Source organism: Trachypithecus francoisi, unplaced genomic scaffold, assembly GCF_009764315.1.
Source record: "Trachypithecus francoisi isolate TF-2019V2 unplaced genomic scaffold, Tfra_2.0 Lachesis_group6, whole genome shotgun sequence".
Classification (NCBI taxonomy): domain Eukaryota; kingdom Metazoa; phylum Chordata; class Mammalia; order Primates; family Cercopithecidae; genus Trachypithecus; species Trachypithecus francoisi.
Window position 1 is genome coordinate 72,855,954 of NW_022681471.1, and position 27,321 is coordinate 72,883,274.

The 27,321-nt window shown below is 39.0% G+C and overlaps 1 protein-coding gene across 1 annotated transcript in view; it reads right to left on the reverse strand.

Moving 5' to 3' along the window:
- LOC117077743 (chromosome-associated kinesin KIF4A) overlaps window positions 1–27,321 on the reverse strand; it is an 84,695-nt gene that overhangs the window by 53,221 nt on the left and 4,153 nt on the right. Inside the window, exons 3-6 of the mRNA XM_033201389.1 lie at window positions 24,716–24,906; window positions 21,477–21,566; window positions 18,320–18,486; window positions 17,983–18,083 (exon numbers count right to left, since the gene is read on the reverse strand). Coding sequence (XP_033057280.1) covers window positions 17,983–18,083; window positions 18,320–18,486; window positions 21,477–21,566; window positions 24,716–24,906 — 549 coding nt within the window. The remainder of the gene's footprint in view (window positions 1–17,982; window positions 18,084–18,319; window positions 18,487–21,476; window positions 21,567–24,715; window positions 24,907–27,321) is intronic.

Consider the following 27,321-nt stretch of genomic DNA (forward strand, 5'->3'; position numbering starts at 1 on the left):
GAAAAGAACTAGGATAGTGAGGCTTTATAAGCCAAATTAAGAGTTTCAAAAAGAGTATTTCCAAGTGTTAATGCCACAGAGAGGTTGGGTAAGATGGGCACTGAAAAAAATTAGTTCTGGTAATTAAGATATCCCTGGATATCTCTTACATAGTGGTTTTGGCAAGGTAGGTAAAGACAGACTGTTGAGAGAGTGAATGAGGTTGCAGGATACAAAATCAATATTAAAAAATAAATTTTATTTTCCACACACAAAAAACAAAGTCAGAAAATATAATTTTTAAAGATTCTATTTATGTTGGTTACATGGGTTTGTTCAGTTAGTGAAAATGCAGCAAGCTATACACTCATGGTAGGTCTACTCTTCTATTTGTACATTATACTTCAATAAGAAGTTTTAAAAATATCACTTGCAATACTGTCAAAATACAAGTTACCTAAGAATAGAACAAAAGATGCATAAGACTTCTACAGGAAAAACACTCAGATTTAATTTTGATTTAATAGAATACTCAGAAACAGACTAAGGGATATTTGGGCACTTAATATATGAAAGAAATGGCACTGCTTACCAGTAGGGAAAGAATGGACTTTTTAATAAGCAGTGCTAGGACAAATGTGTATTATATGGAAAAACAAAACTGGACCCTGCATCATACCATGTATAAAACAACAGTTTTGGGTAGATTAAAGGCTTAAGTGTGAAAAGCAAAACTGTAAAGCCTTGATTAGATAATATAGAAAAAACATCATTAAGATCTTGGGGATTCCTTCCTCCCTCCCTCCCTCCCTCCTCTCCTTCCTTACTTCCTTTCTTTCTTTCTTTTTTTTTTTTTTTTTTGAGATGGAGTCTCGCTCTGTCGCCCAGGCTGGAGTGCAGTGGGGCAATCTTGGCTCACTGCAACCTCTGCCTCCTGGGTTCAAGTGATTCTCCTGCCTCAGCCTCCCGAGTAGCTGGGATTACAGGCGTGCGCCACCAAGCCCAACTAATTTTTGTATTTTTAGTAGAGACCGGGTTTCACTGTGCTAGCCAGGATGGTCTCCATCTCCTGACCTCGTGATCCGCCTGCCTCGCCGTCCCAAATTGCTGGGATTACAGGCGTGAGCCAACACACACGGCCTAAAGGATTTCTTAAGACACAAAATTAAAAAGAAAGTGAAAACACAAGCCAGAGAGGAGGGAGAAGATACGTGCAAAACATACGGGGTGGGGAGATTTGCAATAAATATAACTGACCAATGACTAGAATCTATAGTATACTAAGAATTACTTTTAATCAGTAAGATAAAGACATTTAATAGAAAAATGAGCAAGACTTCAACAGACATTTTACTAAAAATACACGTGGTCAATAAACATATGAAAAAGTGATCAACTCCATTAGTAATTGAGGAAATGAAAATTAAAACCATAATAAAGTATCACTCCACATCTACTATATTGGCAAAAATTAAAAATTCTCACAAAACAGTGGATATAGAGCAATTAGGATTCTCATACATGGAAACAAACTTTGAAAGACAGTTTGGTATATATGTACCCTATAACCCAGTGATACTACTTCTAGGTACATATCCTAGAAAATTCTTATACATATGCAGTGGGATACACAAACAAGAAGGTTCATATGGGCATTGTTGACAATAGCCAAAAACTGGAAAGAAATGGAATATCCTTCAAAAGTAGAAAGAATAGTGGTTCAGTCAAATGATAGATTACTATACAAAAATGAAACGAAATGAACTACAGCTGTATGTAATGTAGTAGATGAGTCTCTCAAATATTTTAAATGGAAGAATGAAAGCACAACAGATTATATACAGTATAATTCCACTTACATAAAGCTTAAAATAGACAAAACTATATTATGTTATTTACAGATATATACACAGGTGGCATTGCTATCAAGAAAGCAAGGGGAGGCCAGGCATGGTGGCTCATGCCTGCAATGCCAGCACTTTGGGAGGCCGAGGCAGGCAGATCACCTGAGGTTAGGAGCTCAAGACCAGCCTGGTCAACATGGTGAAACCCCATCTCTACTAAAAATACAAAAATTAGCCGGGTGTGGTGGCACACACCTGTAAAACCAGCTACTTGGGAGGCTGAGGCAGGAGAATCGCTTGAACCCAGGAGGCAGAGGTTGCAGTGAGCCAACATCACGCCACTGAACTACAGCCTGGGCAATGGAGTGAGACTCCATCTCAAAAAAAGAAAAGAAAAGAAAAGAAAAGAAACCATGCAAGGGGGGCCAGGTGTGGTGGCTCACACCTGTAATTCCAATACTCTGGGAGGCTAAAGCAGGAGGATTGCTTGAGCCCAGGAATTCAAGACCAGCCTGGGCAACATAGGGAGATCCCAACTCTAGAAAAAATTAAAATTAGCTGGGAATGGTGGCATGTGCCTGTGGTCCCAGCTACTCAGGAGGCTAAGGAGGGAGGGTTGCTTGAGTGCAGGAGGTTGAGGCTGTAGTGAGCTGTGACTGTGCCACTGTACTCCAGCCTGGGCAACACAGTGAGACACTGTCTCAAAAAAAAAAAAAAAAGGCAAGGGAATTGACATCACAAAAGTCAGAAGAATGGATACCTGGAGACAGAAGGAAGGAGATCATGATCTTGGAGGGGTATGCATGGGTGCTGGAAGTGTTTTGCTTTCAACCTGAGTGGTAGTTACATAGATGTTTACTTTATAATCATTTATTAAACTAGATACATGACATAACTTATGCAATGTTCTGTATGTATGCTATGTTTCACCAAAGAAGTGAAACTAAGAGTTAATCACATGTATTGCTAAGCAGTATAAGCTTTTTTGAGAAGCCTGAGTCTAAAGGGAAGGAGATAGGACAGTAGTTACAGGAGGATTCAGGATTAAAGGAATTTAGGTACGTATATCCACCAAAATACCTGTACAAGAATATTCATAGCATTATTCATAACAACTCCAAACTGGAAATTACCCAAATGCCCATCCAACAGTAGAATGGATAAATTGTGGTACATTCATCAGTGGAATACTATATAGTAATGAAAAATAAACAAACTACAACTATATGCAATACTACGGATGAACCTCACAAGCATAATGTTGAGTTAGGGTTATCAGATTTGGTAAAACAAAAAAATATAGAACATCCAGTTAAATCTGAATTTCAGATAGATGATGAATCATTCCTAATATAGGTATATTCCATACAAAATGATGTCATTTATCTGAAATTCAAATTTATCTAGGCATCCTGTATTTTCTCCGAAGATCTAACATTGAGTGAAAGAAGTCAGACATGAAGGAGTCCATACTACAAAACTAATCTAGGACTAAAAGTCTGGACAGTGGTTACTCTTTAGGGAAAAGTGACTAGAAGAGAGCACAAGTGGCATTTCTGGGATGCTTAGAATATTGTTTCTTCACCTGGGTGCTATTTACATGTATGTACTTCATATTGTAAGCATTCATTGAACTGTATAATGATGACTTGATATCATTATGTATATTACATAATATGTATGTAATATACATATATATGTATATGCAATACATATATGCATATGTATATGTCATATATATTTATGTGTAATATGTATATTATACTTCAATTGAATAATCTACCTATTATCCATCTGTAATCTATTTATAATCTATCTGGCAGTGGCCTAAATATGTGTTATATTCAAAATCACAACAAAAAGTAGGGATAAACTTAACAGAAAATGTACAGCACTCACACTGACTGAAGGGAGAGAAATACTTTGAATAGGTAATTTAATCAGGAATATAAATGGCCTATAAATATAAAAGTATGTTCGACTTCACTAATAACTACAGAATTGAAAGTGAGATACCATTTTTCACTTATCAAATTGGTAATAATACTTAGTAGAGAATTTAGGAAAGTGAATAATCTCATCATTCCTTCATGGGAGTTTGGTAGCATCTGTTTTTAAAAGGTACATGAATTTTGGGAAGACAGTAAGTTGAAAATATTCCAAATCGCCTCTATTCCCAAACCTGATTCATTGACTGTTCTTGAGCCAAGTAGTTGCTGGGGCCAGCCAAAAAAGTAGGTTGCAGGATGGGTCTGAGGCCTGAGAGTAAGGGGTGATGTAGAATTTTTCATCTCTGGAACAGACAAAAGCCCTGGGCTAAGAGTTTGGTGTAGCAGAGCCAAAGTGCAAGGATGGAAACATGGTCCATGGTAAAGGCTTGGCCCATACCACTCAAAATCCTAGGGGGAAAGTCAATACTGCTTAATGTGAGTGTGCCAGGTTCCCCATGTGAAAATGCTAAGAAAACAATGAGATGGGTTGGGTCTTCTCTACCTTGAGACTAAGAAAGCACAAGGAAACAAGAGTACATAGAGGCCTCCTCCTGATGCCTTCTCATGGGTTTGACAAGCTGACTGGCAATATGCCTGCTAGCTCATGGGCAGAAACCACTGTGCTTTTCCCACTCACTGGGCTGCTATGACTTCAGATGCTCCAGCATTAGACTTTAGACCCAGAGAGCAGACCAAGGAAAATAACGATACACCTAAAGGGACCCAGAAGCCAAAAAGAACATGCAGAACACTTAGAACAGGACTTTAATGAATAGAGTTGCTGAATGAAACAGACAATTTGCACTTAAAAAAGACTTCAGAACTAAAAGAATTAAATACCATTTACCAACAACAATAGCAATTATCATTCCAAATAATAAAACATTAAAACCATTCTGATTTAAATCAGAAACTAGATTCCCCTGAGGAAAGCAACTTTACTGGTCCAGGGTATATCCGCTGACATTTTTCTCATTGCTAATAAACATAAGAGAATTAAATAAAGGAATAAATATTGGCAGAGATAATTTCTTCTTACTGACACAATTTGATACCAAGAAAACTCAAGGCTCTAGTTAACAAAACCTATTAGAACAGAGCTATATTATCAAGATGAATTGATCTCACGAACGTAATGTTGAGGGAAAAAAATCAGTTTCAGAAGACACATATACCATGAAATCCCTCACGTTAAGTTTAGAAACATGCAAAATGTCACTACATATCATTAAAGGATATAAGAATAAAGAAATTAATGGAAAGGATAAACACCACATTTAGAATGGTGACTAAATTCACCCCTTAGTTTGATACAGCCTGTCCTAATTCCTTACCACTTGACTGACACTGCTCTGACAAAGATCACCCAAAACCTCAGTGGACAAATCTATTTACCTCTTCTCACTAATCACGCTGAAGCATTTGACATAGGTGACAGTACTTTTTGTTTATAAAAACTCCTACCTTGGTTATCTAGATACTATGATCCTCCAGTGTCTCTTCAGCTTCTCTCATTGACTCATTTACACTTGGGTCCTTAAATATGAGTGCTCCTCGCTCATATTTAGTATTTATTAGTATTATTTAATATTTACTAGTGGCTCTTTCATTGTCTAGTCTTTCTCTGCACAACTTTCCTACCCATGGATTCCAAATATTTATCTCTAGCCCAGATGGTGCTTCTAAGCTCTTGTCCTGACTTTCCTATTTCTTCCTGGATTTTTCTAATATGTACTCCAAATCTGACATGTCCAAAATCTTTCCATCTGCTGTCTGCTTCCTATATACCTATCTCTTGTTTTCTCACTAGCTTCCCTTCAACTCTTGGCATCTGCCACTTGATGTAGGACTCAACTGTGATTCTGCCATAAACTTCTTTGCCTCACGAGTGAAATCTGACACTTGGGTATATCTTCTTTCCCCCAATCCGCAGTAATGCAACATGTAACAATATTCTGCCGGGTCATATCCACCCTCTGAAAATATTCCAGAGGGGTTAGCAACTTTCTTAGTTCTTGATAAGTAGAAAATGATTTCCTCTAACAGTGGAGGACTTGCCTTTGACAATGGCATTTTGGTAGCCAAAGAAAAGTTAATTCCACTGGTAAAAGCCATATCCCTAAAAGCTTCTTCCACCCATGAAATCTACTTCAAATATTGACAAGCACCTTAGCAAGCTCACAGGGATCTTAGTTCAGCTGAGATTGTATATAAACATCAGTAGAGCCCCTATATTCCTCATTAGCCACACTCAGAGCAAGTAAAAACATAGATGATGGCATTGGTAATTATGAAGAGACTACTATTTACTAAGAATTGCATTAAATGTTTTACAAATATGAGTTCACTTAATTCCCACAACTCTATTGGAGAATATATTCAAATCCTATTTTACAAATGAGGAAATTGAAGCTCTGAAGCTAAGATGGGCAACCCAGAATATGTACGTAAAACCCTCTAACACAATTGAGTAAAATTCCTTTAGAGCCCCTAAAAGTCTTTGAAGAGGCTGCCAAGTGGGAAAGCCACCAAATTCCTGTGAATCCATCACTGGTGGATCACAAACCGTAAAATCCTCGAGAGACTGAAAGCAGATCAATCAGACTAACATAAGAAAAAATATGCAGGAGAGAACTGATGTAAAAAGTTGGCAGCAACTGCAGGAGTACTACAGACTTGAAGGTAGTAGATTCAGAAAACAGGAGGAAGACCTGGGACAATGGTCAAGGTATCTGGTTGTGGTACTGGAGCAGGAGTAGGACCACAGACTAGTAGTCAGTGATATGACAGAAATAAGTCCAAACACACACACAAATATAGAGGGTAAACTACCTGTTAAAAGAGAACATCATCCCTAAGCAGTTTAATAAAAGAAAAAAAAAATTTAAAAAGAGAGAGCATCAGATTGGGTATAAATGAATGGAAAAATTAATTAATGAAGTCAAGCTACATAGTTTCTGTAAGATAGGGATGGAAAACATACCAGGTAAGGGCTAACAAAGAGAAAGTAGGTGAAGAAATACTTATTAGACAAAACAGATATAATCCTCTAAGAAGACATATGTCATGACATTTTATGCAGCTGGCAACATAGCTTCAAAGTATAAAATATATAAACAAAGAAATACAAGGAGAAATGGACAAATTCTTGGTCATACTGTGAGAAAATAACATATTACGTAAATAACAAGAAAGAACATGAGGATCTGAATACCACAAGTAACAAGCTCATCTAATAGGTATATATAAAACTATATACCCAAGAGAAAATATACTCTTTTAAACTATAAGCAGAATATTAATAAAGACCAAATAAGTATAGGCCAAACTTCAAAAAACACAAATCTCATACATTTGTTGAACATACTACAATATATTAGAAATTGATAACAAAAGGAAAGACAGAAGCACCTTCTAAATAACTCTTAGGTTTGAGAGAAAATACAAGAGTAAATATCTATTTAGAAATGAACAGTAAGAGTACTATTTCTCAAAATATAAGATTAGATCGAAGTGGTACTTAGAGGAGATGTATAGCTTTAAATATATCTTTTTAGATAAGAACAATTGAAAACAAATGAGACATAGTTAAATTGTATATGCAAATACAAGATAAAAAATTGATCTTGAATGTGATTAAGCCTCTAGATCTAACTACCAATTTATAGGAAATAGAGAATAAAAGTGAAACATGTGAAACTATATAGGCATCCAATTAGCAAAATTCACACTAAGGGAAATTCTACAAGGCAACTTGATTTCTTCAATAAACAAATTCCAGGGACCTGAGGGGTAAGGAGAGATGGAGGAGGTACCTACAGATTAAAGGACATTTAGGCCTTGGCTGTGCAGTGGCTCATGCCTGTAATCCCAGCACTTTGGGAGGCTGAGGTGGGTGGATTACCTAAGGTCAGGAGTTCAAGATCAGCCTGGCCAACATGGTGAAACCCCATCTCTACTGAAAATACAAAAATTAGCTGGACGTGGTGGCGTGTGCCTGCAATCCCAGCTACTTGGGAGGCTGAGGCAGGAGAATCACTTGAATCTGGGAGGAGGCGGAGGCTGCAGTTAGCCAAGGTCATGCCACTGCACTCCAGCCTGGGCAACAGAATGACACTCTGTCTTTAAAAAAAAACAAAAAAAAGACATTTAAAAGACCTATTGAGCAATAACAATGTGTGAACCTTGTTTGAATCCTGATCCAAATTAAAAAATCTATGAGACAATTAAAAATTTGAACACTGACTAGATACATAATTTTAAGGCATAAGTATTGTTAATTTAATTTTTAGGTATTATATATATATATATTTTTTTTTTTAGAGACAGGGTCCACTCTGTGGCCTATGCTGGAGTGCAGTGGCTCAATCACAGCTCACCACAGCCTCAAATCCCTGGGCTCCAGTGATCCTCCTGCCTCAGCTAGGACTACAGGTATATGCCACCACACCTGGCTATTTTATTTTTGATTTTTGCAGCGATAGTGGGGTCTCGCTATGTTGCTCAGGCTGGTGTCAAATTCCTGGTCTCAAGCAATCTTCCTGCTTTGGCCTCCCAAAGTGCTGAAATTATAGGCATGAGCCACTGAACCTGACCTAGGTGATTATATTCTAAGAGTTCTTAATTTCTACAGATACAAACTGAAATAAATAAAACAATATATCCGTGATTTGTTTCAAATAATATCAGAGGGAGAAAGTGGGTATTATATAGACGAAACAAGACTGGTCATAAATTAGTCATTGTTGAAACTGCATGACAGGTATATTAGGGAAGGCATTCATTATACCATCCTGACCTCTTTGGTATATGCTTGAAAAGCTTTTTTAAAAAGAGAAGAAAATAAGTAAACTCAGCGTTCAACCTCAAGAAGCAATAAAAAGAACATAAAACAAAACAAAATAAAACAACTTAGGAAGAACTCAGTAATAGAGTAATAGTAAAAATTGGAAAAAGGTAGAGTTAATTTGTCAAATGTGATAGAAAAAATAGAGAAGATGTATAAACAATTGAAATGAAGTAGAGATATACTTACAGATACAGAGATTAAAACTACAAAGTAAATCTACTTGCAATATTATATTAATAAATTTGACAATCAGACAAAATGAATAATCTTCTTTCTTCTTCTTCTTCTTTTTTTTTTTTTTTTTTTTTGGACAGGGTCACTCTGTCACCCAGGTTGGAGTGCTGTGGTGCGATCTTGGCTCACTGCAGCCTCGGCCTCCTGGGCTCAATCGATCCTCCACCTCAGTCCCCCGAGTAGCCAGGACTACAGGCATGTGCCACCTTGCCTGGCTAATTTTTTAATTTTTGCAGAGACAGGGATCTTACTATATTGCTCAGGCTGGTCTCCAACTCCTGGGCTCAAGCGATCCTCCTGCCTAGGCCTCCCAAAGTGCTGAGATTATAGGTGTCAGCCTCCGTGCCTGGCCAAAATGAACAATTTTCTAAGAAAATATAAATGACCAGAATTGGCTCAAGATATAGAAAATCAAATCTCGAAGAAACCTTCCGAGATAATTTCCGTGTTATATCAACTGTACCAGAGCATACAAAAAACGTAAAAAACTGGAACTCTCATACATTGCTGGGGTGTAAAATGATACAAACCATGTTAGAGAACTGTTAGGCACTTTCTCATAAAGTCAAACGTAACGCTTGCCTCTTCTATTCTAGGTATTTATCCAAGTGAAATGGAAACATATGTCACAAAAAGGCCTGTATACAAATGTTCAGGGTAGTTTTATTCATAGTAGCTAAAAATATGAGATAACCTAAATTCCCAACAATAGGAGAATAGAAAAAAAAATAGTGGTATAATCATAGAATTGAATACTACTCAGCAATACAAAGGAAAATCACTAATCAAAGCAAGAACATGAACAAATCTCAAAAAACACTATGTTGAGCAAAAGAATCTAGGCACGCGCGCGCACACACACACACACACACACAACCATTTTGAGATCCCATTGTAATGAAGTCTAAGAACATGCAAAATTAATCTATGGTGACAGAAGTCAGAAAGTCGTTGCTGGAAGTGGAATGGGGGAAGAATGGATTGACTGGGCCGGGCGCGGTGGCTCAAGCCTGTAATCCCAGCACTTTGGGAGGCCGAGGCGGGCGGATCACGAGGTCAGGAGATCGAGACCATCCTGGCTAACACGGTGAAACCCCGTCTCTACTAAAAATACAAAAAACTAGCCGGGCGCGGTGGCGGGCGCCTGTAGTCCAGCTACTCGGCGGCTGAGGCGGGAGAATGGCGGGAACCCGGGAGGCGGAGCTTGCAGTGAGCTGAGATCCGGCCACTGCACTCCAGCCTGGGCGACACAGCGAGACTCCGTCTCAAAAAAAAAAAAAAAAAAAAAAAAAAGAATGGATTGACTGGAAAGGGGCACAAGGGAAGTTTCTGGAAGATGGAGTTGTTTTATATGATATTTTTGGTGGTAGACATAGGATGTATATAACTACCAAAACTCAACAAACTAAGCATTTAAGGTATGTGCATTTTACTGTATATAAATTTTTTGGCCGGGCGCGGTGGCTCAAGCCTGTTATCCCAGCACTTTGGGAGGCCGAGACGGGCGGATCACGAGGTCAGAAGATCGAGACCATCCTTGCTAACACGGTGAAACCCCGTCTCTACTAAAAAATACAAAAAACTAGCCAGGCGAGGTGGTGGGCGCCTGTAGTCCCAGCTACTCGGGAGGCTGAGACAGGAGAATGGCGTGAACCCAGGAGGCGGAGATTGCAGTGAGCTGAGATCCGGCCACTGCACTCCAGTCTGGGTGACAGAGCGAGACTCCATCTCAAAAAAAAAAAAAAAAAAATTTTTTTTGTTTGTTTTTGAGACAGAGTCTCACTCTGTCACCCAGCCTAGAGTACAGTGGCGTGATCTTGGCTCATTGCAACCTCCGCCTTGTAGGTTCAAGCAAATCTTGTGCCTCAGCCACCAGAGTAGCTGGGACTACAGGCATGCACCACCATGCTCCGCTAATTTTTGGATTTTTAGTAGACACAGGGTTTTGCCACGTTGGCCAGGCTGGTCTCAAACTCCTGGCCTCAAGTGATCTGCCCTTCTCGACCTCTCCAAGTATGGGATTACAGGCATGAGTCACTGTGCCAGGCCAATTGTATATAAATTTTACTTCAAGAAATAATATATTGAAAAAGATAACTACATGAGGTGATTGATATGCTAATTAGCTTGACTGCGGTAACCATTTCACAAATTATGCATACATCAAAGTATCACATTGTCTACTTTAAACATTTACAATTTCTGTTTGTCAATTATACCTCAATAAGGCTGAAAAAGAAAAAAAAGCTATTGCTCCCTAAGTAGCCAATTTTATACATTAAAAAACAGAAAAAATATGTAAGAAGAAATACACACACAAGGCATGAATGAAAAAGATCAATAAAGTTAAAAAATGAGATGAGGAAAATATATGCAATATATGTAACTAAGGCTTAATATCCAGAATATATAAACAATTCCTACAAATCAACAAGAAAAATACAACATGAAAGAAGAAAAAATAAGCAAAGGGTATGAACACGCAATTCATGGAAATGGAAAGAGAAATAGCCAATAACATGCAATATTCAAGACAGGCAAAACTAAAAAGGTCAATAATATCCAATATTGTCAGTAGTATAGAAAAACATCATCATATTTTGTAGGTAGAGTGGATAAAGAGGCAGACATTTTGGTGTGCAATATTTAATAGTATTTACTCAAACGTGTATGCCCTTCAAACTAGCAATTCCTCTTTCAGGTACATAACAGAGAATACTCTCATATGTTTATCATGTACAAGGCTATACAGTGAGGCACCAATTTCCAATAGCCAGAAATTGGAAAACTGAAATGTCAACCAAAATAGGAATAAACAATGTAGACTCTATACTGTGGAATCCTATGTAACGGTTTTTTAAATGAAGTAGACTTATATACATGGGATACAAAAAAGATCTCAGGTCGGGTGTGGTGGCTCACACCTGTAATCCTAGCACTTTGAGAGGCTGAGGCAGGCAGATTGCTTGAGCTCAGGAGTTCGAGACCAGCCTGGGCAACACAGTGAAAGCCCATCTCTACTAAAATAAAAAAAATTAGCCAGACATGGCAGTGTGTGCCTGTAGTCCCACCTACTCAGGAGGCTGAGGCAGGAGAATTGCTTGAACCCAGGAGGCGGAGGTTGCAGTGAGCCGAGATCATGACACTGCACTCCAGCCTGGGTGACAGAGCGAGACTCCATCTCTTAAAAAAAAAAAAAAAAAATCTCAAAGTTGTATCACGAAGAGATAAAAGCAAGTTGAAAAAAAATATGTGTAGCATGATGAAATTTATCTTTAAAAACACAGAAACACCAATAAAAAACATGTATACATGAAAAAATCTTGAATGATACCCACCAGTCAGATGAAAGTGTTCACCTCTGGATTAGGACTGGGTGGTAAGGCCGGGCGCGTGGCTCAAGCCTGTAATCCCAGCACTTTGGGAGGCCGAGACGGGCGGATCACGAGGTCAGGAGATCGAGACCATCCTGGCTAACACGGTGAAACCCTGTCTCTACTTAAAAATACAAAAAACTAGCCGGCGAGGTGGCGGGCGCCTGTAGTCCCAGCTACTCGGGAAGCTGAGGCAGGAGAATGGCGTAAACCCGGGAGGCGGAGCTTGCAGTGAGCTGAGATCCGGCCACTGCACTCCAGCCTGGGTGGCAGAGCAAGACTCCGTCTCAAAAAAAAAAAAAAAAAAAAAAAAGGACTGGGTGGTAAATCAAGGTAGATTTTATCTTCATCTGTATTGTTTGAATTTTTACACGAGAATCTATTCATGTATTACGTGTATAATTAAAAGGAAATAAATAAATTAGGCAATGCCAAAATATTTGAAGGTATATAAAAACTATATTACTATATGTACACATACACATACGCACAGAAAAACATCTGGTGAAGATAAACACCAAACTTAATAATCATGGTTAAACAAAAGCCTACCCAAGAGCTTAAAAGGTCTGGGAAATGAGGTATCATGGGAGGAAGTGGGGATTAAAAAGTTCAGATATATTTCTAAAGGACTAGAAGGTTGTCTGACTGTATAGGGCTGTCCACATGCTCAGGAAAGACCTAAAAAGCCCTAAATTTTGCATCTTTGGCTGACTTTGAGACTGTGTTCAAGCAGTGAAGGCTAAAGCAGAGTTGTAAGTACCTGAGTGTTGAAGGCATGCCCAAACACAGACACAAAGCTCTTGGCAAATGGTGGAAGATTTATAGGTTCAAGGCATTTAAGTAACTGAGACCAGTCATCAAGTAACCACTAAATTAACTGAGAAGACACTTCTGTGATGGCAAACTACAGGGAATCCAGTTTACAGAATCAGTCCAGGAAAGTCACTAAACAAACAAAAACAAGTAAGATTTATCCTAGGACTACAAGGTTGGTTTAACATTCAAAAATCAATTAATGCAGTACACCATATCAATAGACTAAAGAACAAAAATAATGTGATCACATCAATAGACGACAAAAAAGCATTTGACAAATACCCATTCATGATAAAAACACTTAACAAACTAGGTGTACAAGGGAACTTCCTCAACCTGGTAGGGCACCTATGAAGAACAAAGACTGAATGCTTGTCCCTTAAGATCAGGAACAAAACAACATCCATTCTCACCACTTTTACTCACCGTTGTACTGGCGCTTCTAGCCAGGACAAGTAGGCAAGAAAAAGAAATAAAGGCATCCAGACTAGAAAGAAAGAAGTAAAAGTATCTCTAGTCACAGGTGATATGATCTTGTACATAGAAATCCTAAAGCATCTATTTAAAAAACTATTAGAACTAATAAGTTCTGCAAGTTTGCAGATACAAGATCTACAAAACTCAATAAACAAATTGAAAACGAAATTAAGGAAACAGTTGCATTTACAATAGCATTGGAAAGGATAAAATACTTAGGAATAAATTAACAAAAGAAGTGTAAAACTTATACTCTGAAAATAAAAACAAAATAATTATCAAAACATATTTAAAAAGAATTAAATAAAAAGAAAGATACTCCAAGCACAGTGGCTCATGCCTATAAACCAGCACTTTGGGAGGTAAAGGCAGGAAGATCGCTTGAGGCCAGGCATTCAAGACCAGCCTGGGCAAGAAAGTGAGACCCACATCTACAAAAAAAATTAAAAAAATAAAATAAAAATTAACCAAGAGTTGTGGTACATGCCTATAGTCCCAGTTACTTGGGAGGCTGAGGTAGGAAGATTGCTTGAGCCTGGGAGGTTGAAGCTACAGCCATTGCTTTCCAACCTGGGAAACAGAGTGAGATCCTGTCTCTAAAAAAAGAAAAAGAGGCCAGGCACCGTGGCTCATGCCTATAATCCCAGCACTTTGGAAGGCCAAGGCTGGTGGATCACTTGAGGTTAGGAGTTTGAGACCAGCCTGGCCAACATGATGAAGTCCCGTCTCTACTAAAAATACAAAAATCAGCCAGGCACGGTGGCATGTGCCTGTAGTCCCAGCTACTTACTTGGGAGGCTAAGGCAGGAGAATAGCTTGATCCTGGGAAGCAGAGGTTGCAGTGAGCCGAAATCACGCCACTGCACTCCACCCTGGGAGACAGAGTGAGACTGTCTCAAAAATAAAATAAAATAAAATAAAGATAAAAATTAAAAATTTGAAAAAATTTGAAAAAGAAAAAGAAAGACATCTGATGTTCATATATTTGAAAGACTTAATATTGTTAAGATGGCAATACTTCCCAAGTGGATCTATAGATTCAGCGAAATCTCTATAAAAATCCCAGCTGGCTTCTTTGCAGAAATTGACACGTTGAACCTAATATTCATATGGAAATGAAAGGGATCCAGAATAGCCAATACAATCTTGAACAAGAACAAAGTTGGAGGACTCACACTTCCCAATTTCAAAACTTACCACAAAGCTACAGTAATGAAGACATAAGGCGTAAGGCATACAGATCAAAGGAATAGAGACCAGTTGCTTCTTGACAAGTATGCCAAGACAATTCAATGGGGGAAAGGACAGTCTTTTCAACAAACGACGCTGGGATAGCTGTATATACAGATGCAAAAGATTGAAACTGGACCACTCTTCACATCATATGCAAAAATTAACTCAAAATGGGTCAAAGCCTAAATGTGATATGAAAGGACATTCTTCCAAAAGATATATAAATTGCCCATGACCACATGAAACAATGTTCAACATCATTAGCCATTGGTGAAATATAAATAAAAACCACAATGAGATACCACTTTGTACCCACTAGGATAGCTATAATTAAAAAGGCATAATAACAAGCAAATCTGATGGCCCAGGAGTTTGAAAAATAAATAAGTAACAAGTGAAAATGTGGAGATACTGGAACCCTTATATATTGCTGGTGAGAACATAAAATGATGTTGTTGTTTTGAAAAACAGTGTGATGGCAGTTCTTCAAAAAGTTAAACATGGAGTGACCATATGACCCAGTAATTCCACTCATAGGTATACACTCAAGAGAAATGAAAACAGGTCTACAGAAAAACTTATACACAAATGTTCATTGCAGCATTATTCATAATAACCCAAAATGAAAACAACCCAAATGTCTGTCAAGGGATGAATGGATAAATAAAAACATGGTATTTCCACACAATGGAAGATTGCTTGGCAATAAAATAGAATTAAGTACTGATACATGCTACAATATGGATGAACTGTGACATTATGCTATGTGAAAGAAGCCAGTCACAAAAGACCATATATTGTATAATTCCATTTATATGAAATGCCCAGAATAGACAAATCAGCAGAGACAGAGGATTGGTTATCGCCTAGGATGAGAGGTGAGGAACATATACTGGGGGGAAATAAGGAGTGAATGCTAATGGGTATGGATTTCTTTTGAGGTGATGAAAATATTCTACAATTTATTGTGGTGATGGTTATACAACTCCTTGTGAATATACTAAAAATCAGTGAATTGTATACTTTAAAAGGGTGAGTGTTATGGTATGTTAGTTATATAATTATATCTTCTATTTTTTTAAAAAAAAATAGAGTTACCATATGACCTAGCAATTCCATTCCTAGGTATATACCCAAGAGAAATGAAAACATTTGTCCACATGAAAATTTACACACACAAATTCATAACAGAGAAAACTGGATATGACTGATGAATGAACAACCATAATGTGGCATATCCATACAATGGAATATTGTTCAGTAATAAAAAGAAATGAGGCCGGGTATGGTGGCTCACACCTGTAATCCCAGCACTTTGGGAGGCCGAGGCGGGTGGATTACTTGAGGTCCGGAGTTCAAGACCAGCCTGGCCAATATGGTGAATGAAACCCCATCTCTGCTAAAAAACACAAAAATTAGCCAGGCATAGTGGCACATGCTTGTAACCCCAGTTATGGGAGGCTGAGGCAGTAGAATTGCTTGAACCTGGAAGGTGGAGGTTGCAGTGAGCCAAGATCGTGCCACTGCACTCCAGCCTGGGCAATAGAGTGAGACTCTCTCTTTCTCTCCAAAAAAAAAAAAAAAAAAAGGTATGAAGTACTGATATATGATGCAACATGGATGAACCTTGAAAATCTTAGGTTAAGCCAGTCACAAAAGACAATATATTGTATGATTATATTATATGAAATGTAGGTAAGTGGTTGCCTAGGGCCAGGGAAGGGGGTGGGAATGGGGAGTGATTACTAATGAATATGGGGCTTCTCCTTGGGAAGATAAAATGTTCTAAAATTAGATTATGATGATGATTGTACAACTGTGAATATACTAAAATCCACTGATACGTATAGTTTAAATGGGTAATGTTATAGTATGTAAATTATATCTCAATAAAGCTGTTAAAACAACTTGGAACTGAACACCTAAAAGAAGATAAAGAAAGCATAACAGCCTTTAAAAATAGTCTTAGCAAAGCTAAACCTCAAGTGCAAACATAGAACAAAAAGGGTACTTCTGAATGACACTCAGAACAAAAAGCTGAATAAGGAAGAAACAGGTCTGCACTCAGTGGCAGCAGTATAATAATGATAAATGACAGAAGTAAAATTCCTCGATTACTATTTTTCCTTCTGCCTTCTCAGTTCCCAAGAGAGAAATGAAGCCCAATATGAGTAAAGAGGTAGTAAGCGTAAACCCAACTGCTTTAATAAGAGTTCAAATATCTTGGACCAGATGAATTATAGCTAAGGGAACAGAGAGTAATTTCAAACGAGACTGCTGAAGCTATGTCACGATCTGTGACGAATCACAAAGAAAGATGTTCCAGAAGACTGGGCAGATGCAATTTCAATTTTCAAAACGGGATAAAAGTTAATTCCATAAATTACCAACAGTGGGTTTGATATAAGTCTAGAGTGGATTATTACAGAGACAGCATGCAAGAGCCTAGAAACAGAAGAATAAGCACTAGAAGCCAACCTTGAATTCACCAAGAAAAAGCACTTTAGGCTAAAAACCCTTATTTCTTTTTTGTATTGTTACTAAGCTGGTAGCTATGAGAAATACAGTAGATATGGTATATCTGGATTTAGCAAGGCATCTGATGAACTATTTTATGATATCCTTAAGAACAAAATTGAGATATATGAGCTGGATGTTAATTTTTATTAGAGAGATTAATAATCACTTGAAGATCATTCCCAAGGCATACAGATTACCAGGTCACTATCATGTTAGAAGAAGGTTTCTAATAACATACATCACAGCATTCTTCTAGCCTGAGGAATTTCATCACTTTTCAAATTCAACATTTGAATAAAGGCATGGAAATTGTGCTGAGGTTTGTATGTGACAACATCTGGAAGAGATGGTGAATACTTAAAACGACAGAATCAGGATACTGATTTTAATTATAAATAGTTGGGGTAAAACAAAACAAAATAAAACTAAAACTAAAACTTGCCTGGACCAGATGAAATCAAACCAAGGGCCAGATACAAATTTCATACCTGAATTAGAGAATGAGTGCAAGGGAAAGAAACAATTTTTCACTATTTCTAAAGTCAGCCTCAAATCTAAATCGTAGTTACTGTTAGAATGTGATCTCAAATCCCAGTCGAAACACCAGCAATACCAACAAGAGTACTAGAACTGTTTATCTACAACTGTGACCTTAATTACTCTCTTACCCTCTTTTAGACGATCCCCTTCAGCCTTGGTTTTCTTCTGTCTTTCTGATCCAGCAAGGTCTACAAGATGCAGCTTGGAGCGAAAGCTGCTATTCCTGTGATAATGAAAGGAGACACAGTGAGAATGGTACACAAGCTTGAGACTAGCTGAGTATCAAAGCTGACCTGTCAGCTCTCATTTTCTTTCAAGTCAGTCAAAGTGGCTCCATTAGTCACTCGTGCTCACTATACTGATGTATGACGATTTGTCAAATCAATTGAAGAAGCAGCCTAATGTTTAACCTTAATAGAACTAATACTAAAAATCTTGACTCTTTAAATTGCAACTTACTTGTCACTTTTCTTTCTTTGCTCTATGGAGATTGTAAAGATGGCATGAGATCGGGACGACTGGGAGTTCATAGCCGTGGAGGCCACAGTCCTAGAGTTGTTGCCCTGCTCCAAACAGGAAACAGTATCCAAGGCAACTAAAACAGTCTTCTCAGTGAGTCCCACAATCTAATTGCAAGAAAGAGAAAATTCCCTTATGATTTTTACTTCAAATGCTGGGTCAGAAATATACGGATTTGTGGTTTAAAAAATGCCTTGATGCTCTAGTAGAACCTCAATAGAATAGTCATAGTGATAAGAACCGCACTTTTACTAGCAACTCTGTGAAGATAGCTGGAAACCAAGGTCTCCAATCTTCCTTAGGAATTTCACCAGTCAATACTGGAGCTAGAAAAGATCTCAAGATTTTAGGGTAGTAATGGCTATGTGCCTTCCAAGGAACCCCAAGTGAAGTTAATTTTGGTCCCAAGGAGAGCAAGTACAGCACAAACAGTGATGGCATTTCTCTTTGTTACTTTCACCTCTATCTGACCCCATGCTCCTCTCTGTACCTCTGATTCATTTTAAACCTCATTTTCACTAGAGGAAATAGCATGGTACAGTTTCCACTGGATTAGGAAGCCGGGAAAACAAGGCCCCAGGCTTAGTACTGTATTTACCTGGGAGAACTTACACAAGTTGAATCTCTTGGAGCCTCTGAGGTGATTGGACTAGAGGCTTATGAACTCTTTTCTAGCTCCAATATGCTATAATTTTATTACTTCATAGCTCCCAAACTTACTTCTGTGGCCCTAATTTCTAGTCTTTTATTTCTAATGATCTACTACTTATACTCTGAAATCAGTCAATTATAAACGAAATTCATCTTCTTCCCACAAACACTAATTCTCTCTACTATAATACTTCTCCATTTCTATTAATCTTGTCTCATATTCTCAAAAACTCACATCGCCTTCAACTCCTCCACTCCTCCATATCCTGTCTATCACCACTACTAGTCATTCTCCTTTTGAATCCATCACTTCCTTTCCTTTACACATCTACTTGCCTAGTTCAGGCCCATATTACTTCACACCTAAAAAATAAGCAACAGTTTCCCAACTGGTGTTCCTCATCCTAGTCTTTCTCCTTTTCAATCCATTTTCTGTTTGGTTTTCCTAAAATGTCACCAACCTACTAAGCCCTGTGCCAGATAATGAAGATACAAAGAGATTTCCAAGTACTCCCCTGACCTCCAGGTTAGGGTGAATTCCTTATAAGAATGAATTCACATATCACTTGTAACAGAGTTGGAGAGATACACACATAAGATAAAAACTTGGTAAAAGTAGCCACAGTAATCCCTCACTCAGAAGTTTTACATAGTTTATATATGGTTCACAGAGATAGAAACTAAGCTCTTTAGCCCGGCTTCATAATCTGGTCCTAACATATCCCCTGTTACTTCTCAGCCCAAATCCTCTAATCCAGACAGACTTGTGTAGTCTTATCACCCTCAGGTGTATATTTTCTGCTTTCCTGCTAAAGCTATTCCTTACCATAAGAATATCCTTGTTTATTTTCTCTACTTATTTAAAGCCTATCCATCTCATCTGAAGAGTGTTTACAAACTCGTCCTTACCAATTTGTGTCAGGAACTTATACTTCCCTGTATTGCAAATCTCACCTCAAACAACTCTTAGGACTTAATTCCTGCCTTAACATGGGGCACATAAAAGATCTTGAAACAGGGTCAAGTGCTGGCTCAGTACAATAGCATGTATTTTGTCCACATTTCTTATCCTCACTATCCAAATCATCTTTGTATATTCCAAGCTCATCAGGGCTGATCCTTTAAACCTTGCATTAGTAGCTGGCTAACAACTTAATGCCCCAGAAAAAAAAAATCAGCAGCACAAGCACCTGCCCCTCACTGGTACCCCAAATCTTCAACTTTCTTTTTTTTTCTTTGTGCAAGGGAAGAAGGGAAGGAGGAGTAAGATATTATTCAAGTTTTCTCAAAGTACTACCTAGTCTCATCTACTTCCAGCCTGATTTTCCCACTCCTGAATACTCAAGCTCTGCCTGTTTTCAACACTGACTTCTGGATTTGGCTCACTCCCACATAGTAAACTCTCATTTTTGCCTCACTTTTTCTGTTCAGTTCTAGCTCCTCATCTTGCATCTATACCATCTAACAGAAGATTCTCCAATAAGCTATCTCTTCTTCCTATGATACTTACATGTTTTAAAAATTATATATTGTTAGGCCGGGCGCGGTGGCTCAAGCCTGTAATCCCAGCACTTTGGGAGGCCGAGACGGGCGGATCACGAGGTCAGGAGATCGAGACCATCCTGGCTAACACGGTGAAACCCTGTCTCTACTAAAAAATACAAAAAACTAGCCGGGCGCGGTGACGGGCGCCTGTAGTCCCAGCAACTCAGGAGGCTGAGGCAGGAGAATGGCTTAAACCCAGGAGGCGGAGCTTGCAGTGAGCTGAGATCCGGCCACAGCACTCCAGCCTGGGCGGCAGAGCGAGACTCCGTCTCAAAAAAAAAAAAAAAAAAAATTATATATTGTTTAACTTTTCAATTTTTAAATATCATCCCAAAGCCCAGCACAATGTCTATTACAGTGCTGTCCAATAGAATTTTCTATTGGATATCGATATGTTCAATCATATCCATGCATTAGTAGCTGGCTAACAACCACCCAGAAGAAAATACATGAATATGTTCTGCATCTATCTGTGCTCTCCAATATGGTTACCACTAGCCATATGTAGCTATCGAGCACTTGATATGTGGCTAGTGTGCCTGAGGAACTGAATTTTAAAATTTTATTCAATTTTAATTTGTTTAAATTTAAATAGCCACTTGTGGCTAGTGGCTAACATACTGGACTGCTCAGCCTTAGAACTCTGTAAATAATATTTAGTTGATACTAGCATTCCTCTAGGTAACAGGAAGGTGATAAAACTGAATGTGAGTCCTTCCTTGCTTCCCCACAAGAGCTCCCATCTAGAAATTTTAGATTAACAAAGGGACTTAGGACCACACAAAATCTGACTCAGATGATAGTAGTCATTTAAAACCACAGTGGCAGATAAAAGGCATGTGAACTTTAGTATTATAATTGCCAAAATTTTTTAATAACATCAAATGAGAGACAAACACACCTTTATGCCTTCCTTAGGATCCTCCCGTATATTTATTTGAGCTTTCTCACGAGATGGGCATAGAAGATCCAAAATTTCTTCATTGTAAATCTGATATTGTTGAAAATAAAGTGGCAAAAACAAGATGTTAACAGTGGTAATCTCTGGGTGGTGAGATCATAGGTAATTTAAAAATTATTTGTGACTTTCTACAGTTAAAAATTGTTCATAATGAACATGTATTACTTGTAGAATTAAGAAAAGGACTGTAACCCTATAGGTAATCACTTGATGTTTTATAAGAATGAATTCACATATCACTTGTAGCAAAATTGAGATTGCTTTTTATTATTATTATACTTTAAGTTCTATGGTACATGTGCACAACATGCAGGTTTATTACATATGTATACATGTGCCATGTTGGTATGCTGCACCCATTAACTCATCATTTACATTAGGTATATCTCCTAATGCTATCCCTTCCCGCTCGCCCCACCCCACGACAGGCCCCGGTGTGTGATGTTCTCCTTCCTATGTCCAAGTGTTCTCATTGTTCAATTCCCACCTATGAGTGAGAACGTGCAGTATCTGGTTTTTTGTCCTTGCGATAGTTTGCTCAGAATAATGGTTTCCAGCTTCATCCATGTCCCTACAAAGGACATGAACTCATCCTTTTTTATGGCTGCATAGTATTCCATGGTGTATATGTGCCACATTTTCTTAATCCAGTCTATCATTGATGGACATTTGGGTTGGTTCCAAGTCTTTGCTATTGTGAATAGTGCCGCAATAACATACGTGTGCATGTGTCTTTATAGCAGCATGATTTATAAACCTTGGGTATATACCCAGTAATGGGATGGCTGGGTCAAATGGTATTTCTAGTTCTAGAAGCCTGTAATCCAGCACTTTGGGAGGCCGAGACGGGTGGATCGCGAGGTCAGGAGATCGAGACCATCCTGGCTAACACGGCGAAACCCCGTCTCTACTAAAAAATAGAAAAAACTAGCCGGCGAGTTGGCAGGCGCCTGTAGTCCAGCTACTCGGGAGGCTGAGGCAGGAGAATGGCGTAAACCCGGGAGGCGGAGCTTGCAGTGAGCTGAGATCCGGCCACTGCACTCCAGCCTGGGCGACTGCAAGACTCCGTCTCAAAAAAAAAAAAAAAAAAAAAAATCGCCACACTGTCTCCCACAATGGTTGAACTAGTTTACAATCCCATCAACAGTGTAAAAGTGTTCCTATTTCTCCACATCCTCTCTCTTAAGACAGAGTCTCTTAGGAACAGCAGACACATGAAAAGTTACATGGCAACACAAATTCAGTTCTTTGATGGCATCATCATAGCATTACATTAACCCATTTTGTTAAAATGTGAATAACAGGTACATAGATGGGGGTGGATGGAAAAGGAAGAAGTGGTAGCTAATATTTCAATAGGAAACAGAATTGTAAGTATTTAGAGCAGTGTTTAGCACATATAAGCACTACATTTGTTTGCTATTACAGCTATTGCTATTATTTAACATATCATGATCTGGAGTTATTTTGATACTCAATTATGCTGGCCACAACTAGGTTAATCAAGAGACTTGAGAAGGCTAATCTAGCTGAGCACAGTCACTCACGCCTATAAACCCAGCACTTTGGGAAGCCAAAATGGGAGGATCACTTGAGCCCAGGGGTCCATCACCAGCCTGGGCAACATAGTGAGACCTCGTCTCTACAAAAATTTAAAAATTAGCCAGGCAAAGTGGCACGCGCTTGTAGTCCTAGCTGCTTGGAAGGCTGAGGTGGGGTGGGAGGATCACTTGAGCAGGAGCTGGAGGCCGCATTGAGCTATGATTCTGCCACTGCACTCCAACCTGTGAGAAAGTGGGACCCTTTCTCAAAATAAATAAATAAATAGAATTAAAAACTGCCTTTAAGGTCTCACTCTGGGGCTCAAGCAATCCTTCCACCCTGCCTCGGCCTCCTGAGCAGCTGGGACTGCAGGCGTGCACCACCTCACCTGGCTAATCTTTAAATTTTTTGTAGAGACAAGGTCTCACTATGTTGCCGAGGCTGGTCTCAGACCCCTGGGTTGAAGTGATCCTCCCGCCCTGGCCTCCCAAAGTGCTGGGATTACAGGCATGAACCACCAGGCCTGACCAAGAAGGCTAATCTTAATGATGTAATCCCCTGTCTTCCAGTTCTACATCTCTTTACCTGTTAGCATGTTGAGATTGAACTTCAGGATAAAGTATTTGCATACAATTTATAATTGCATGCTTAAATTATATACGTTTAATTATTACCCCCTAAAGGATAAGACATCACTGCTATGGAACCAACTAGCTAGCTTCCCAGAAGCCATCAGTTCCCTAAACATGTGTTTTTGGTGTTATGAAGTTAGATATAATTGGCCAGTCTACAACTATACTAATATACACTAGAACACAAACTCCCATAAGGGCTAGAATTTTTGTTTTGTTCACTGATATATACCAAGTACCTCATATACCCAAGTGCCCAGAATTGGGCCTGGCACATGGTAGGTTCTCAATAAATATCTGTTTACACATTCTATCACCACTTATACAGCTCAATATTTCAGCTGGTTTTTATAACATTCTTCATGAGGCAACAGCATTATCATTTAAGTCTCAAACAGTAAAGGGAAATCAAACACTCTTCTGCAGACTCTACAGGTAATCAGTAACAGAGGCCAAACTGAAATTAAAGAATTCCTATCTGCTGGGCACGGTGGCTCATGCCTGTAATCTGAGCACTTTGGGAGGCCGAGGCAGGCGGATGATGAGGTCAGGAGATCAAGACCACCCTGGCTAACACAGTGAAACCCCGTCTCTACTAAAAATACAAAAAATTAGTGGGGACTCGTAGTCCCAGCTACTCGGGAGGCTGAGGCAGGAGAATGGCATGAACCCGGGAGGTGGAGCTTGCAGTGAGCTGAGATCGCGCCACTGTACTCTAGCCTGGGCGACAGAGTGAGACTCCGTCTCAAAAAAAAAAAAAAGAATTCCTATCATCCTTGTATATGGCAATGCCAATTCCTCCAACAATCAAATTAAACAGACTATTCTAACACCAAGGAAAGAATTGGGTGGGAGCCAGATCCAACTGAGTCAGTAAGTTTTCTCTATCAATTCATTAAAATGCAACTTACTAATTTGAGTCATGTCAGGAAAAACCTGATTTGGATTTATTTTTCGACCCACAGACAATTTCGAATTCAGAATAATTAAAAGTAAATTGCTTACCTCTAAGTAAGACACTTTCAGAGTAAATTCAAAGTCACTCTTTTTATCAATTTCTTTGAAGAGCAGTTGTATTACCCTAGGAATAACCCCAACTGTTGGTTCATTCTCTTGCTCTGCAGTGTATGCACCTCCCATCGAATAGGTTTTTCCAGAGCCAGTCTGCCCATAGGCCAGGACCGTTGCATTATATCCTGGCAAAATAGATGTCACACGCATAGTGGTGTTTAAACATTTTCATCTAATCAATATACTCCATTTCCTTCAGCAATTATTTGTAATGAAATTGAGATTGCTCTCTTAATACAGTCTCTTAAGAATGGCAGACACAAAGAAAAGTTCTGTGGGTACTATGACCTTGGCACTACTCAAAATAAGCAAAAAACAAACAAACAAAACAAAACCAAAACCCAACCCTAAAATGTGTCCCCCTAGTGAAAGCCCTTAGAAGCTAGGAAATCGAACACTTAAAGATACGACTGACTAAATGAAGGTGGCCAAGCCACTGTCAAAAGTCATTTGGAGCTTGAAAATTCTGTCTTTCTACCTTAAGCAATTTTAATTACAGAAATTAAAGGAAAAGAAAGGATTCTGGCATGTATTTTCTTGATTAACGGTATTTATCTGAAAAGGAAACAACATTGTTTTTTACAGTCAACGAAAGCATCTACTTTATATCTGAACTCTCAGAATGCATCTGGACCATATTATCAGGCTCCTTACAGAAACATCATCATTTAAGCATAATTCAATGTGATATATGTCCTTTGCTTTTATTGAGAATTGATAAAGACTCATCCATTCAGGAGCCGGGTTCCGTGACTCATGCCTGTAATCCCAGCACTTTGGGAGGCTGAGGCAAGTAGACTGCTTTAGCTCAGGAGTTTAACATTAAACTGGGCAACATGGTGAAATCCCGTCTCTACTAAAAATATAAAAATTAGCAGGGCATGGTGGCGGGTGCCTACAATCCCAGCTACTTTGGAGGCTGACGCAGGAGAATCACCTGACCCTGGGAGGCAGAGGTTACAGTGAGCCTTGGTCAAGCCACTGCACTCCAGCTTAGGTGACAGAGTGAGACCCCATCTCAAAAAAAAAAAGAATCATTTATTCAAAGATGTTCACAATATAGTTAACTGAAAAAAGCAGCTTAAAAATAATTGTTAAATATCAGTGTATGGACAGGAAAAGATCAAAAGTATATGCATTATAACATTTTGATGCTTATCTCTGAGAAACAGGATGGTAAATTTTTTTTTTTTTTTTGAGATGGAGTCTCGCTCTGTCGCCCAGGCTGGAGTGCAGTGGCGCGACCTCAGCTCACTGCAACCTCCACCTCCCAGTTCAAGCAATTCTCCTGCCTTGGCCTCCCAAGTAGCTGGGATTATAGGCGCACACCACCATGCTCAGCTAATTTTTTGTATTTTTAGTAGAGATGGGGTTTCACCGTGTTAGCCAGGATGGTGTTGATCTCCTGACCTTGTGATCTGCTCAGCTCAGCCTCCCAAAGTGCTGGGATTACAGGTGTGAGCCACCGCACCAAGCCAAAAGATGGTAAATATTTTGTGTTTTCTTTTCCCCCATTTGTATTTTTTAAATTATTAAATAGAAGGCACTATTGAACAGAGGCTTTTTCGTTATCACTTATGTTATCAGTACTGTCTGCAGAAAGACCCATAAAGTATGTTTCTGTTTGAGTTTATTGGCCAGGCGTGATGGCTCACGTCTTTAATCCCAGCACTTTGGGTGGCCAAGGCAGGCAGATCACTTGAGGTCAGAGTTTGAAACCAGCCTGGCCAACATGGCGAAACCCTGTCTGTACTAAAAACACAAAAATTAGCTGGGTGTAATGGTGGTGCCTGTGGTCCCAGCTACTGGGGAGGCTGAGGCAGGAGAATTGCTTGAACCCAGGAGGTGGAGGTTACAGTGAACCGAGATCGTGCCACTGCACTTCAGCCTGGGCCACCGAGGGAGACTCAGTTTCAATAAAAAGTGTATTTCTGTTTGGGCTTAGTTCTGGTAAAAATGTTTATTTTGTAGATTAGTTTTTATATTTTCTCTTGTCAGATAATCCAAATTACTAGTTACTCAGCATTCCCTCTCCCCATTTTTTTGAGACAAGGTCTCACTCTGTCACCCAGCCTGGAGCGCAGTGTGTGCAATCACAGCTCCGCCTCCCAGGCCCAAGTGATCCTCCCACCTGAGCCTCCAGGGTAGCTAGGACTACACGCACGCGCCACTACGCCCAGCTAATATTTTTTGTATTTTTTGGTAGAGACGAGTTTCGCCATGTTGGCCAGGCTGGTCTCGAACTCCTGACCTCAAGTGATCTGCCCACCTCAGCCTCCCATAATGCTGAGATTACAGGTTTGAGCGACCACGCCTGGTGGGCATTTTCGTTTTATCCCATAAATTCAAAGTTTGGATTGAAGCTAGAGGAAGATAAACAATTGTAGCAAGATTTTATAAAGAAACAATTAGACAATAGATAGGTTATTCTCACTTTAACTTCAAATGTTACAGTCGTGTGCCATATAATAGCATTTCAATCATGTGGAATGTATTTACGATGGTGAAAAATTCCTGTTGCTTATTGACTTAGCCATTAT